This window comes from Sipha flava, unplaced genomic scaffold (assembly GCF_003268045.1).
Source record: "Sipha flava isolate LNK unplaced genomic scaffold, YSA_version1 258_pilon_pilon, whole genome shotgun sequence".
NCBI lineage: Eukaryota > Metazoa > Arthropoda > Insecta > Hemiptera > Aphididae > Sipha > Sipha flava.
In genome coordinates, this window is record NW_020272917.1 from 535,946 (window position 1) to 552,761 (window position 16,816).

At 28.6% G+C, this 16,816-nt stretch overlaps 1 protein-coding gene across 9 annotated transcripts in view; it reads left to right on the plus strand.

Moving 5' to 3' along the window:
• LOC112684807 (protein unc-13 homolog B) overlaps positions 1-16,816 on the plus strand; it is a 160,468-nt gene that overhangs the window by 131,805 nt on the left and 11,847 nt on the right. For 7 of the 9 annotated variants that reach the window (XM_025556487.1, XM_025556486.1, XM_025556490.1 and 4 more), the window contains 4 exons: positions 9,850-9,890; positions 13,043-13,133; positions 13,786-13,794; positions 16,295-16,369. In XM_025556487.1, coding sequence (XP_025412272.1) covers positions 9,850-9,890; positions 13,043-13,133; positions 13,786-13,794; positions 16,295-16,369 — 216 coding nt within the window. The remainder of the gene's footprint in view (positions 1-9,849; positions 9,891-13,042; positions 13,134-13,785; positions 13,795-16,294; positions 16,370-16,816) is intronic. The other 2 variants (XM_025556485.1, XM_025556484.1) reach the window with 1 other exon arrangement.

A 16,816-nucleotide genomic window follows, 5' to 3' on the forward strand; every position in this document is an offset into this window, starting at 1 on the left:
CTCCCAAGATATCCAAACCACAAATACCACAAAGAGATAAATTAAAAGTTTTCGAGTAGATCCATGGGTTAAACGATAAAAGATTAAAAGTTAAACGATAAAAGAAAAATCTCGTAATTTTCTTTGATACACATTTGCAAGGTAAAAGATCTTCGATTTTTCGAAAAAACGTTTTGATTAGACAAAAAACAACTATTAAAAGCAAAGATGATTTTCGTTGATTTCGTATTAGTAGTTAACCCAAAAACCGTTATCCGGTTGACGAAGAGACTGGATAGCGGTTATTACGTAAAAAATATCATTGACCCAATGAGTATCATTCCACGTCCTCTTATTCGTAGTGCGTTTCCGTTTCACGAGGTGACATACGTTGACCCAAAGATACATGCATAGTTTCAATTAGAGGGGTACCCAAAGAACTAAGCTCACCCAACATTGAAATCAGCCCCTACAAAAATTTGTGGGATGAAAATATAGTGAAAATGTTTAACGCATTATCGGACGCTTGGCAATTGTTCGATTGTATAATAATAAACATAGACAATTGTGTATTTCTAAATGTTAAATTTATGTACCGATAATACAGGACAAGTTAATTTATAGTGTTGCACAGAGTTATTTATTTAAACCCATATCTGTACGCGGAAGTGGTGAAGCAACATTTCCATGGGTTTATTTGACATTTTGTGTGAGTACACTTTTAAAGCGGTCCTGGCCTTTCAGCGTTTTTGCCTGAATAGCGCCAACATGGATGCACTGTAATTATTCTCATTTTCCCCTGCTGAAGTCGATGGACGGAATAACAAACGGGGTCGCGGACCGATCCGTGAATCACACCCGTATGTGTTCGTGCACCGCGCGTTTAGAAAAGTTTTCGCGATAAAGGCGCCGGGAAAACTTTTACCCCCGTCGACCCGTTATCCACGATGACGAAAACGATATTCTCGTCGTTACAGTTATACTCCTTCCCGCTGGTACCGTTTTACTTTTCCTGCTCCGGTAACAGTATTTTACGGATAGTGATCCGGGCACATGCGCGCGCGCGTGCGTCACAACGATCACAGTCGCCCGGTCGGTTACACGCCGTGTACGATATATTATGTACAGGCCTGTTGATCCCGGAAAATTATACTCCGCATTACGTACGGTCTGCCGGCTGTTGTTTCGGCGACCCGGCTGCGGCTCCGCGATCTATCGCTTCAAACGTATACGGTACGTACACGCCGCGTCATTAGGGTTTCGTTCCCTCCGGTCGTGTAAAAAATCCCGTTCCGTGCGTGCACAACTACTCTCGTACGGTACTTGTCCACGACATAATCTCACAATGGACTCAATATCAGACGCCTGCCGGCCTGTGTGGCGTATGATACGGAAACTCTCGCTAAGATTACATTCGAATATAATGTAATATACATTTATAATACGACCGCTAAACGTCTATGTTGTCCCTTTCGGATACTACGGTATAACATTGTTTTTTCGTGCGAACCAACGAACCACGCAGCATCGTTATTATTCGACAAAAATTATTAATACTTGAATTACTACGAAAACAATAGCTAATACAATAAAAATCATTATAAGAATAACAATAATAATAATTACAATTATAATTATAATGAAAAACAAATAATCCCGTTGAAATAGTTGTACATACAATCATCTCTGCGCTTTGTTTTCATACGAATTATGTATATATACATAACGTATAATGTTCATACAATAATTAGTCTGACATTGTTATTTTTGTATTAACCGATCTGGTATCGTCCTCGGAAAAGACGGTGTTATTTTTTTACGTTTCCATTAAAATTTCTGAGTTTACTCCGCATGATTTTTCAAATACAGAAACAATTTGAATTTAATTTGGTTCACTATTTTGATTTTAAAAATAATACTTTCTTCTTTTATTTTTTTGTAGTTTTATTTTCATTTAGACAAACATTTCCTCCGTTGTTTTTGTATTTTTTTTTTTTTTTTTTATTATTATTACAAGTCATTATTTAGCAATATTTTTGTATCATACCTATATTTTACTTTTTTTTTAATTTTATATTCTAAAAATTGTCGTTACATTAGAATATAATATCGAATCAGCAGTTAATTATTAATAATAATTTTAAGTTTAAATGTGTGGATCGACATAAAACGGGTTAACCCTCGAAAAATTGATAAACTACGTACTCATCTGAACTGTCGTTCATCTGAACTCGTCTAAACTGTATTTACCTTTTTATTTATTTTTATTTTGAAGAACTATTGCCTTATAAGACTTTTTTTAATAAAACTATTGACTGGTTCATTTTTTAAAGAAATATACTTTTTATTGTTTTTTCCATAAACGAAATCAAAACTAATATGATGCCGTTAGAAAATAATAAATAGTGTAAACTAGTAAATGAAAATTATGTGAAAATAATTTTTAACGGTCTATAAACTGACTAAAAAAAAAAAGTGCTAAACATTAAAAAAAAAATTACAAAAACAAATTTGTGTGATAGCTACTATACTCCACATCTTACAAAGCTAGTAATAACTAAAATGCGATGACGATAATAATAATAATAAAATAGGTGCGTCTATTATGTGATCGAAAGCCATCACATATCAGAAATACTTTAAATAACATCCCATTTGCCTTTAAAGCTCAATTTATATAACTATGTATATATTGGACACGCCCGTAAGTCTGCACGTATATCGGTTTTTGAAAACGCAACATGGTTTTTATAAATTTTAAGCCGTCTCCGTATTGACCTACATAGTATGGATACGAATTATTTTGATTTCTTATTTTAAGCGAAACCAATCGATGAATATAAGCCCGTTCAAGAAACTCGACTATGCCGTGGAATCACACATATCTGCGTCTATAACGCGTATTGTTGTTTTATTTGCTTTTCATTTCTGGACGGTTTTTGAATAAATAATATCACAGTTATATCATGTGATCAAATCGAATAAATATTATGTTTTGTCAAAATGCATTTACGGGATAATATTACAATTTATACACACATTGTGTGTAGTTCATTGTCTCGTGAAAACTAATTAAATCTATGTCTTTGTTCTAAAACGAATGATGGAGGCAAAACAACCGTCCCGACAAATGTAACGTTTATTCTTTCTTTTATCTTTTTTATTTTTTCTATTTTCTTCACGGTGTTAATGCGCACGCACACGCCTGTTATAATTGTAACGACTCGTTACATTTGTGTATTGTGCCAAACCTCGGCGCGTGCGGTAAAAAGTCATCGTTCAGGGAAAGCGTGGCAGATGGGTGTAGAGATACGGTGTAACGGAACGAAGAGAGGAAGTGAGAGATATTCTGTGCTGAATGTATGAATAGTTTTAAGTTCTCGGTCTGGCCTGCAGGTCCATTCAAAAGTATCTATAAGTACCTATCAAAAGTTCATATGCAACCATCAGTGTTATTATAATTGGGCCCTTCTACGTCAAATGATTCATCACCGTTGTAGAACTTTTGCATTTTTTCTCCGACGTGTTCAAACTATGTTTTCCAATGCAGACTGTTACGAAAACGTATACGTTTCCATAAGCTACTAATTTTTATTCAACTTAATTAAATCTACCTTCTTGTTTCCATCAGTTTGACCAGTACTTGACACTAATATAGCATGAGTTTTTTAGTGTTTCATATATATTCATAATGCCGAACAATGCTGATCTTACGATTCACTAAATTTAAACTTTAAATAAAAATCCCAACAAAATCCAATCAAATAATTTTGAATTCATAAAAATATTATTATACACCATTAACGTGAAAAAATATTGAAACAACATTTTAACTTTAAAATGATATTTTGCAAGTGTTTTGTATTTTTTATAATGTCAGCTTCCAAGAGCTTTAGTTTTGATTTTTTTAATGTGTTGCACAAGGTTCATTGTTGAAGCCTCAACGCGACTTGAAATAACTAAACCCAAACGAATAGTTAAGCTACTATAATACGTGCGTTATCGATTAAATGACAAACGACCAAAGACCTATCGAATAGATAAGTTCTCTGAACGCTGAAGTTCATCTGCCAAAACTTGTAAATAAAAATAAAACTTATGCAGCAATGCAGCGTATAAATTACATATAAATATATGTACGTATGTGTGTGTATATATATCTAGACGATAAAAGATGTGTGTAAAAGAAAAGCGTTATACGATGATATACTTTTTATTTGGAATCGTTCACAAAAACTGTCAAATTATTTTGTTCTGAGTGCTTTTAAAGATACAGGATTTTTTTTATTATATTTTTACATAAAACACTCCCAATAGAAAATGACCAGTTGTTTTAATATATTTTATCGAGTTGCTATGACTACCCGCACACATATCACATGAACAATGGTATACATTCAATTCGGTTATCCAGTACAATAGCAATTAAAAACAAATACTATTTTCATTCATGACGCCTTTATTTTTTCGTTAATTTATCGGTCTACAATAGCTTTACTTGGTTACGATCCAAGCAAAAAAAAAAAAAAATTATATAGAATTTGGCACAAAACTGATCATAAAAGTACATAAACAGTATAAGTTATTTTTTTCTTCTATCCGTTTGATACATTTTAGTATCATATTAAACGTTATTATAATGATAATGATAATATACTACTCCTACTGTGCACCACTACTACTCATCGTACCTTATAATGCCTACCAACTCTGAAATATAATACTACTCTTGAAATATATTTTGTTCAAAAGTATTTTAGCAAAGAAAAGTATACTTGGTTATATATACCACTTAAAAAATATCCACTAAATTTTTTATCAACAAGTTCCATGGAAAAATAATCAAAAAAATAACTAATAATAATGTTCTTTTTCATTGAATTATTTAGTAATCGTAGAAACGCACGTATTGTTATGTAATTTTCTGTTAGGCACTAGCCATATGAAACACAATCGATGAAATATTCGGAAATTTATCGTATTAACAACAATATAATCTAAAACTACGTTTCACGAGAGATAAAAATAAGTTAAAATTAAGTGAAAAATAATATATATATATAATTCATTCACCGGATGTAATTTATTGTTTGTTCGCTTATTTATTTTGTGAAAATTGATTTATTTTTATGAACGTAATAATAACTTCGGGGCACTTTTGCGAGCTATGGCGGTTAAAACTACTGTATATAGTGTATGTAATATGTACACACATATATTTTATATGTATATTACATATATATATATATATACGTTTATACTTCTGGGTGAAAAAAAAATCGTTCTACTTAAACAAATTTGCTTGACGAGAAAATATAAAACTCACCACTGTAGTCTTACTACACACCGAAACCATTTATAAAAATAACTCGAAGAACAAAAAAAAATTTGAAAAACTAATATTATACTGTGTTGAAACAAAAACTCTTGTCTTGGTGCTACTCGAGTAACACTCTTGTGTCTGTTGTTCAACGTATATTACTGTATCAAAAAAAGAAATACACAGAACAAAAACTGGGGAAGTCGTCTTAATTCTAATTAATGACATCGAAAAAGACTTTTTATATGTCTTTCCCGGATAATGAAAATGGTTCGTTGAAACTAGCGTTTAAAAAAAAATAACGACATACGTGAGTAATAAAAATAATAGGGTTTAAATTTTAAAACATTTTTCGTATAAGTACTCAATTTGCCTTGGACTACCGAAATAAAAATAAAGTAGCAAAAAACAATTTCACGTAGAGTTTCACATTATGTTTTTTTTTTCAACGGCTTGAAATTATTTATGACTCGTACTACTTACAATATATTTTATTTTGATTTAGCATCCTGCGCACATATACGATTTTATTTTTACCGCAAAAACTTGAAAAATAAACCCAGTATGAATGTGAATGTAAACTATTCGTCTTAGTTCGTCCACTTCAAAGTAGTTTTATATTGTTATTATTATTATTATTATTATTAATTTTAAAATACTGATAAATCACCACATCTGAAAAACGATCCCGTACTAAGCTTAATATATTGCATTATATTTATAGGGTGGTTTTTAAATTTTAAGATCTTGTAAAAAGAATTTATGAATAAATATTGTGACCTCTCTCGCTGTGAAATAGTATTTTTTAAATATTCAGAAAAATTAAATTAAGTATTTTTATTAAGGATATCCACAAAATATTATCAAAATCTTCACAAATATTATATCGTGTATACTGGTACTGCCTAATAGCAGTAAATATATATATATATTTTTTTCAAAATTTACTGTTAATATTCCTATAATATTTCATAAAAAATAAAATTTTCATTGTTGATATTGATGAAACATTCTCGGAAATGTATTAAAATAACATTTAATGTTATTTTGCTAATACATATTCGGGGCTATGTATATTATATTATAACATTAGATATTAACGTTTTTAATATTATTCGAATTGTATATTGTTAAATTATATCATATGATATCGTCTACAAAATATTTAAGTAAACCGTTAATAAAAACTCTGAATGACTAACAAATATAATCAAAATTGACATTGTTGAAAAATATTGTTATCAATTTCATCATTTTAGGCAGATTCTATAAATAATTCCCTAAAAAATACCTTTCTGATAACTGAATAGTATCCGTTTTTTGTTTCTTATAGGACTACCTACGTATTTTTTTTTTCTTAGAAAATTACTAAAACATATTAACATACTTATTATTATCTATTATACCTAACAAAACTTTTTTTTTCTGAACTGCAATAGTAATCAAAAATAATTGTTTTTTTTTTTTTTTTTTTATTAAACCATACAAACAACAATCTAATTTTACCTTGACAAAAATTGATTATTCTCAGTTACGTAATATAATAAACATTATTAACTCTGGAAAGTATACAACGGAAAAAACAATTTTCTACAACAGTCAGTGAAAACCGACAGTTGATAAGACACAAATAATCATAGAATTGTGGTGTAGGGATTAGAACAATTTATTTATTTTCTTTGTATTTATGTTTTTACATTTTTGGATAGAAGGAATAGTATTACTTAAGTTTCATGTATCATCCAGCCCACAACCGACATGAAATTTGATTTTAGTAATATTCTAGGATGGTATTTTTTTAATTTCTATCTATAGAAAAACCTGAGAACTTAACAATGATTGATTTTTAAATAAAACCTCATTGGTCTTTTTTCAATCCACAAACTAATTAAGGTTATGTTTGGAGTACTCTTATTATTTCTAATAATTTCTTCTGATGATTTAAAATTAATAACAGACTGAAAATCATACTACACATATATCCGATTCTGTAAATGGTGTTGATATTTCCTAAACGATTGACATAAATTAATCACAATTTAATGATTTGAATCGTGTTTCCTTCGCATGTTCACGATATTAATCGATAAAACTATTTTTAGTATATTTTTATTTCATTTTCATAATACAAAGGTATTTCTATTTTAACTAGGTATACTTTTGATTTATTATTATATTTTTTTTCTCTCAGGGTAAAAGTTTTTCTGTGAGCCAGGTAAATTTGCTATCGTACATTATCGTGGTTTGACCTTTTTCACCCATTTCCAGCTCATAATGTATTCATGTCCATGTACAGGTATATGTTTTTAAAATACAAAAATGTAACTAAATTATTAAATAATATGATTTCAAATAATTACGTAAATAACTAATATAATGAATATTCTTACTTAAAATCATTAAACAATATTTAAAAAATAACACTAAGTTTTTCGAAAGATATTCTTTTACAAATAACAATTATAATTAATATATATATATATATATATATATATATATATATAAATGAACTGAAAAATCATGAAATATTCAATTTATTATCTTCAATTGCGGACATAATAATACAATTTATTTAGTACTTTGACGGTTAAAATGTATATTTTAATCTAATTATTCGTTAATATTTTGTTAATACTCAAAGTGGTTTTTGAATCAAATCCTCGTCACGGTTAATACGATAAATTCGTCTGACAATAAAACGACGAAAAAAACATATTGATATTATAATTAAAAGTAAACAATTGCCTTATTTTATTAATTAGGTACTATTATATTATATTAATGAATATGTTTTATCGATTTTTAAAACCAATTATTCATAAACTTAAATAATATAATTCCATTAACTTTTCATAAACATCATCGTTGAAAAAATCATAATTGAGTAAAGTTAATTTTTGAAAAGAAATTTTTTTTACTGTCTAATAACTTTTAATCCAAATGGATTATGTCAAACAACATTCGGCATAAAAACGAAATAAATAAGTATCTATAAAATGAACACATCTTAGTATCACATTTTAAATTAAACATAAGGTCTTTTTCTTGATAAAACATTTGAAAATAATAAATTTTCAGTTCTGTAGATGAATTCTGTAGATGGATTTAATAGAATGTGAAAATAACAAACGGATGACCCAGCAACTGGCATTCGTGGATTAAAGATTAATAATGGAATATTAACATGGCTTAAACAAAATATTTAAAAAATATCACGCAAACGACGACGTAGACACGCTAGTTTTAACCAAGAATATGGTTTTGTTTTTTTATATACATATAGTATGTACAAAATAAACATAGTCGTCTTGAATATAATAAAACAAGCAACGGGTAAACGTCCTATAGAGATTTTCCTCACCAGCTCAATCCGTTAAAAAAGTAGGGTGGGACAAATGGTCTAGCTTGTGTCCACTTAACGACGCCAGAGTTTTTAAGTCCCGAATTCTTTAGTACTATTGTTCTTATATATATAATTTTTCTTCCTTTTTGTCGTCTTTTTTTTTTCGTCTCACTACTGGATCAAAATTTCAAACAGGCCACGATTGTCTGATACATGACAATTGTCGGCGAGAAATCTTCACGCCGAACGCTATAGAAAAACTGGGCTATTATTAATGCATATCATTTTTTTTTTTTTTTTTATCTTTTTTATTGCTTTCATTTGCAATATTAAGTAAGTACGTCGATTTAATAAATGGTAAAACAAAGAAAACGCGTAACTCCAGTTTGCCCTTTTTATAATATTAAAGTAGAACGGTGATTATTTTTAAAATAAGTTACTCGTTTTTTCACTCATTATTTTTGTTGTAATGTTTGACATTTTCAACATTTTTTTCAACAATACGTCAACGTTGGCGAAACGGTAGCTCATTCTGGTACCGAGCAAATAAACCCCCTATATGTGTGTATAGGTGTATACGGCCTGTGACAACGACGATGACGATGACAATGGACAGTGACCAAACAAAAAAAAAAAAAAAATCGATAAGGAAGTGAAAAAAACCTCGAATAATAGCGAGTAGAAATTAAACTCTACTATTTATATTTATATACAATATATACAAACAGTTATACCGTACAAGAAAGCCGAGTAGCATAGAAATATAATATACAGCGTACCGGATGCGGGCAGCAACAGTTTGTTTTCCACAACTGTTTTCCGAGTAAACTTATAGGTATTTGTTTTCAAGTACGTAAAATTATTTAAAAAAAAAAAAAAAGATGGTTCAATAAAGATTTTCTGTCAAATGCAATTCACTCATAAATATCTGTGGGCTTATATTAGTGTGGCAGGGAATTATTTTTCCTTTTTTTTTTTCATTTTCTTCTCTTAAACAGGATATCCACACAATTATTTCGCATGAGTCAATTCTGCTATCTGCACCCAATTAAATCGACAAAAAAATAATCAAACATATATATCGAACAACAATACTTGTATGGTGTATATATATCTATCACATATACGTTATTATATACGATTAATAATGTAATATTATTTTACTTTATCTTATTTATATAATGTTAATATTTTTTTTTTTTTACAGAATGGAAGAGGAAGTGGAGAAAATATCAACAGAGCAAATGGGTAAATAATAATAGTAATAATAATAATAAACATAACTTGTTTAAGTTCATACACTCGAGCATACGTCTCCCGGGGTTAAAAACAAAAAAAAAAAAAAAATTAGTTCTAGCAAACGTAACATCATCATGATTTTGTGTTCGACATCTGATAAATAAGCCAAATCCTGATGTAAGATATATTGACAACAAACATGCATTTATTAATAAAACATACAATGACAAGTATAGTAAATGCCAACGAGGATATTATATTCTTAAGTCTGGGGTCACTTATATCATGAAGAAGATAAAGGATAATAGTTTCTAAGATTGGGATATTCGTTGGAGAGAGGTTTGAGGGTAAATATAGGACGTTTGTTGTGTTAACAATTTGACGGAGGAAACGGGACTAGTCATGTTAGTGAAAGCTGCATCAAGTTTAGCAGTATGATATTCTGAAATTAATCAGAGACAACAATGAAGTTGAATCCTACTCTTTAGACAAAGGCTTAAAGGAGAATAGGGTATATTACCATTATTAGTGCACCTCCGGTCGGCATTGCTACGTAAAATATTGTTATAAGAAAAATATTATTAATTGACGTTCTGACAGTGAAAAAAGTCTCAAAACCGAACAGATACATGGTATGAACAAATATTCTCGAAAGGATCGCGCGGAATACAATCGAATTACAATGATCCACGAAAATATAATTATTACGACACACATAAAAGTTGATTTTCATCTTGAGCAGCGCGGCCAGGAGTGTGTTTATCAGATTCCAGTATAGGCGTGAGTATACAGATAAGCAACGGAGTAAAATACTTTCAGCGAAAGCGATCTAAAAAGTATAATGCAGTTGTCGTGTTTACAATATAGATTAAACAGTAACAGAGTATTATTATTATTATTATAATCAGATTGTAATGTACATATTTAAAGTTATTCAATTACTTTTGTATAGGATGTTTCAAAAATGACGCAGGACTTAAATCTGCTATCATTTAAATTAATTTCTTTTAAAAAAACTTAACAAATATATCATTCTCTTCTGGAAAAGTTAAGGTTTAACATTGAAAAACAATATTGAGCATATAACCCTCCCTATTAGCCTTACAGACGATTATTCTTTCCGTGTAAAACGTACCATTACTCGATCGCACATTACCCCATCAAATTCGTTGAGGACACGACGAATTTCTTGCTTAAGTTCATTAAGACATTTCGAACTGTTTTGGTAAACTCGTGACTTAGTTTATCCCTATAAGAAAAAATCACACGGCGTCGTCGCAAGATCGAGGTGGGTAGCTATGACCAGGCAACGAGATTAGTCTGTCCGAGAACTTCTCATGTAGCAGAGGGATTGTTTCTCTTAAAGTGTGACAAGTTTACACCAAACATTTGTTATGTTCATTTGGTCTTAATAAGGCCAAAGAAAATTACTAGCTCAGTAGGTAGTCTTGTATGGGTTGTTACTTGTTATAAATTTAATTAATAGCCGATTTAAATTCTGCGTTATTTTTGAGACATTCTTTATAACCTCACAGAAGCCGAATTTTTACACATACACGTGCACGCACACAAATCGCTGTTAGGTTTAAAAGTACGTGTTAACCCGATGTTCCATGCGTTGTTATGTGTTCCCCGAACACCATCACCCACGCGGTATGTACCCGTTGCACGTAGCCGCCTCGCGCGACCGATGATGGCTTTAAAGAGCTTTATAGGGTTAGTCCATTGAATCTTTGAGTCCCGTGTTCCTATGTGTGCGCACGCGAATGAAAAGGAAAATATAATATAATAGCGTCACAAGAGTGTGTATACGTACTCGTATGCGGAGGTGGTGTATTTTGTATGTAATCCGTAAGTGCACTTATAAGCCACGCGCGAGACGTTAAAGAAGGAGTGAGAAGCGGTGTGGTGGTGACCTGTCCTGATGACAAACTTTCGATCCTCAAATAGTATTATTTGGCTGAGAGATAGGATCAGAGGAGCAGCAGCAAAGAAATATTATTTTATGTTTATTTATCAGTTGACGACACTGAAATTCGTCGTCTCCTATGGAATACGATAAATGTAAATAGACGAAATAAATCCGATCGGTATGTTTGAATATACGTAATATGAGTACAACTGTGCCTAAACCTACCCAAACGAGGGAAATGTGTAAATAATACATTCTTCTTCTACTTCTTCGCCTTTCTCCCAACTATTCGGGGTCAGCCACCCTTGTTCTAGACCTCCACTCGTCTCGATTTTTTTCATCCCCTAAGTACACAACAACGGCTCTCATATCATTCTCAATCATATCCAACCATTCGTGTAAATAATACGTTAAGAATAAAAATTAAAAATAAACATCGAATGCACAATCGATAACAACATTGTTCCACATAGCCGATATTTTTCTTTGATCCGCTTTAAATAAATTCGCGACGAATTCGACAAAACCAACTTTTAATTCTTACTATATATGTCGTATAAAATTCATTATTAATTGCAAATAGAAATACATATCACAAAGTGTCACTAATGGGTTTACTTTCTCACTCACGCCTTCTTTCTATTTTTATTTATTACTTCTTTTATCAAAAAAAATTACTTACTGAATAAATATTTGTATAAATTATAAATATTAATTTAAATAAACCAAAACAAAAAAAAACTGTAAATTATAGATATATATAAACAGGGTGGCACTAACAAATATTGATAGGAGAAAGTGGATTATAATTTATAATTAATAAAAATATAATTAATAAAATATAATTTATAATTTATAACTTATAAATATACAAATTGTCCGACTTCTTTTTAAAACAAAAATTTCTATAATACTAATATTACTTAATTTGTTAATGACTATCGACTATATAAATAAATCATGCTTATACCAATTATTATACCAATTTATTGTATTATATTACACCGATAGTGGTATTGATAGACTTCAACAATTTTCCCAAGCCTATTGATTTTATATTTAACTTGACCGCATATCACAAGTCAGTTTTGTGGAATTCTCTAAAGCCTTTTGAGGTGTGGGCAAAATATTGTAAGCAATAAGTTTGAAATGGTGTTAAAAAATAAAAACGAATAACGAAAAACCAACAAAAAATTACCAAGAGGTTTAAAATAATGAAATACATGTAATTTTTATGTATATATTTTAGCCACCCTGGAGACAATCCATTTTATAGCAACATTGACAGTATGCCAGATATTCGACCCAGGAGGAAATCCATCCCTCTTGTCTCAGAATTGGTAAGCAAAATATTTTATATTAATATAATTTAAATTCATTCCCCCTCCCGTTGAAACTTATTGGTAACGTAAAATCCCGAAAATTTGAATATTCTCTTCGAGTATACAAAATTTTTGTGAAGTAAATTATTAAAATTCAACCGAGAAACGAGTGTGCCCGGTGATTTTTTGGTAGTGGATATTTGTGTACAAATTTTCGCTTCTAAGTGTATTATACCCTATATTATAATTTCTTCATGTGAGATGGTTTCTCTTATCCTGATGTTTTATGTTGTTTTTTTATGTATACCTATGAATGTTTTTTTTTTTTTTGCTGCTATTCCACGTGTTCTCATCATGTTTCCTATGTAAAATATATTATATTCTTTAGACTTCCTATATAGAGTTTTTTTTCAAACGCGAATTCTTCATTTTAAACGCTATGATCATTTATTATTTAAGGACTTACACATTTTATCATTTCCATACAATATATTATAATGTATGTACAAATATCTAGATACATATATGTATGATATCTAATTATATAGGTACTTTAACTCATTAAACGGGATAGGGCTCATTATTTTTATTTTATTTTTAACAAAAACATGTAAACTAACTAATTTGTGTTATATTGTCTGTTGTCTGTGATCTTCACGCATCGATCCAGGTTCTCAAGGTATAGCGCTCTTTTTTTAAATTTTTTAACATTTATTTAGAGAAAAATATAGAGCACGCAATTAGATCTGGTGACGTGGTTTTTCGTCAACGAAAACACACATTCACTAACTCATACACATACACCATTCATATAAACAAAAACACACATTGCTTTAGCACCAAACTATTTTTATTATAACAGTAAATTTATAATTTCTATTTCCTAGAAATTCCAAATTATTAAAATTACATTAGAGGTAGAAAAAAATTAGCTAAAAATAGTACCTATATATATTGTTTTATGTACCATACACTTTTGCTTAGTTTTTTCTATTAGCTTTGTTTGTTTATTTATTTTTATTTTTCATATATTTATATTATACGTAGGTATAAATGTATTTTTTTAATATATATTTGTATTTGTATGTATTTTATACAGTTTTCAGCGTATTAACTTAATAATATTTATTTTTTTTTTTAAATAACGCTTTATTTAGATATAGATTTAAACGATTTAAATTTTATTTATATTACGATTTAATAACGATTTATTATTTTTATTGATTATTTTTTTGTGTCCAAAATCCATTTCCAAAAAATTTTTATTTCTATAATACATCAATCAATTGTAATTAGTAATTATACTATTTTACTACCCATGCGTCATATTATGAGTGCATATATTTTGAGATAATTAATAATTTTTATGACTTTTATTTGTAATTTGAATAGCAATTTGTACGCAGTCGTACATTTCAAGTGCTAAAATTACTTTCAAGATACGAATTGGATCCCAGTCTTTACATTTATAATCACTAATATATATGTATATATATGAATATACTGAAATGTCATATTACATGTATATCAACATTAACTAAATGTACCCCCTTTATTTTATTATTACTCTGAATAATACGTTTATATTAATTAAAAACATTTTCCCTCGCTAAAGTACCTTACATCAATAATTGCACCTATTTTCATGTGACAATATATATTAATAAATATAATTATCATTGCATGCGTTGAGTTTTTATGGACATTTTAATAATCAAATGAAAATAAAAATTAAATCGTTTCTATCGAATTAGTTGTAATACATATAATATAGTTGTAATACGATATAGTTATTGATCTAATTGTTAGTTTTTGTAGATTTATAAAATTCATAGAATGTTTTTTTTATTTATCCACTTATATTATACTTATGTCACACGAGTATAAATATATTTATAACTCTATCCCATTTAATAAAATGTAGGTGGCTGTAAGCACAACACAAAAATGTATTTTAAATAATGTTATGATTATGAAATATACATGTGCGTATAGTTGAAAATATTACAATATTTAATAAAAGAAAATCACAAGAGAAATTTTTTTTTACATTTAACATATTCAATATATTTAACTGTATGGTTAAATATTAAAGAATCATAATAATTATTCAGTACATGTTTATTAAATACTAATACATTTTAGTTATAATACACTATATTACTATCATTACTTATTGGCTAGATAGAAACTAGATCACGTAGTATATTACGCTTATGAACAAATAAAATATTTCGTGGACTAGTTCCTAAACATAAAAAGTTAATAATAATACAAGAATTTGCTCAAGAAAATTAATTTAAAAATATTTCATCAAACTTCTTACATTTCAGACATAAAATAGTTATAATTATTTTAATAATTTAAATAATTGTTTCATTGTTAACTCAGAAGAAATTTATTTTCTTCGGGCAAACTCTTGAGTTATTCTTTTGTTTGTAGTAAGAATGTTTTGAACAACTTTTTTTCAACGTATGGTTCATACATAATGACGTAAAAAATGAAACTAAAGTATATCTTACTCGAAAATTCCAACTAAAATATAAATTATGAAAATTTATTTTACTAATGAAAAATGTATTGAAAATATTTATTATAAAATTAGTTTTACATTTTAAGCTTTTATTTTAATGCAAAAACGTCGTAATACGTCAATATTTATTTTGAAACTCGTAATATTGATGAATATAAAAAAAAAGTTCCATTTTAACTCAAAGTTTCTTTTATACACTGGCATCATTATTTCCCTTTTATGAATACAACATCAACATCAAGACTGAAAATATATACAATAGAAAGAGTATTGAAAAGTTTCCAATAGCATTTATCTCTTTTCGCAGATATGTACGTATGTTATTGTACCATATAATAATATAAAATAAATACCTACACATACATATATATATATATATATAAAATATAATATATATTCTTACACTTAATATACATTAGTTGTTAGAACATTCTTATTCTATATGAGTATTAAAGTAATATCAATAATTTGGTGAGTTATAAAGTCGGTTTATTTAATAGCATCATGGTGTAATTATTAAAAAAATACACATTTATGCATAAATGCTTAATACTTACGCTTATATGGTTCAAATAGCTTTATTGCTCACCGTTTCCCATTTTTACATTATTAAATTATTATTGGAATTCTTGTGGGTGTATTTTAGACAATGGCCGCCACAAAAAGAAACGCTGGACTGGCATCTGGAGTACCACGTCCAACACTCAACGACGAAGAGCTGGTTAGTACCGAATTGAACGTATCATATGTACTTTTCGTTATTAAAAATAGTTTATAGTATGAGAAAATTCCAATAGCGACCCACGTCTTTGTTTTTTTTCATTTTTCGGTGCCATGAATTACATAATAAATTATTACATGAAATAAATGATATATAAATACAATTAAATAGGTAATAATATTACAATTATATATATATTTATAAATATATTATTATTATTTTGTTATTATTACATTTATATATTGCATGAAGGTTTTTTTGAATTAAATTTTAAATTGTTACTCTTTTAAATTAAAGTATATGTTTTTTCACATCCTATCTCTGTTTGACGAAAAATAAATTCTTACTATTAGTACTCTTTCATTACAGTGATATTTTATGTATCTAACTCATAATAAGTACACAACTTGTATAGCAATTAATTTACGCATATTATTTTAAATAAAA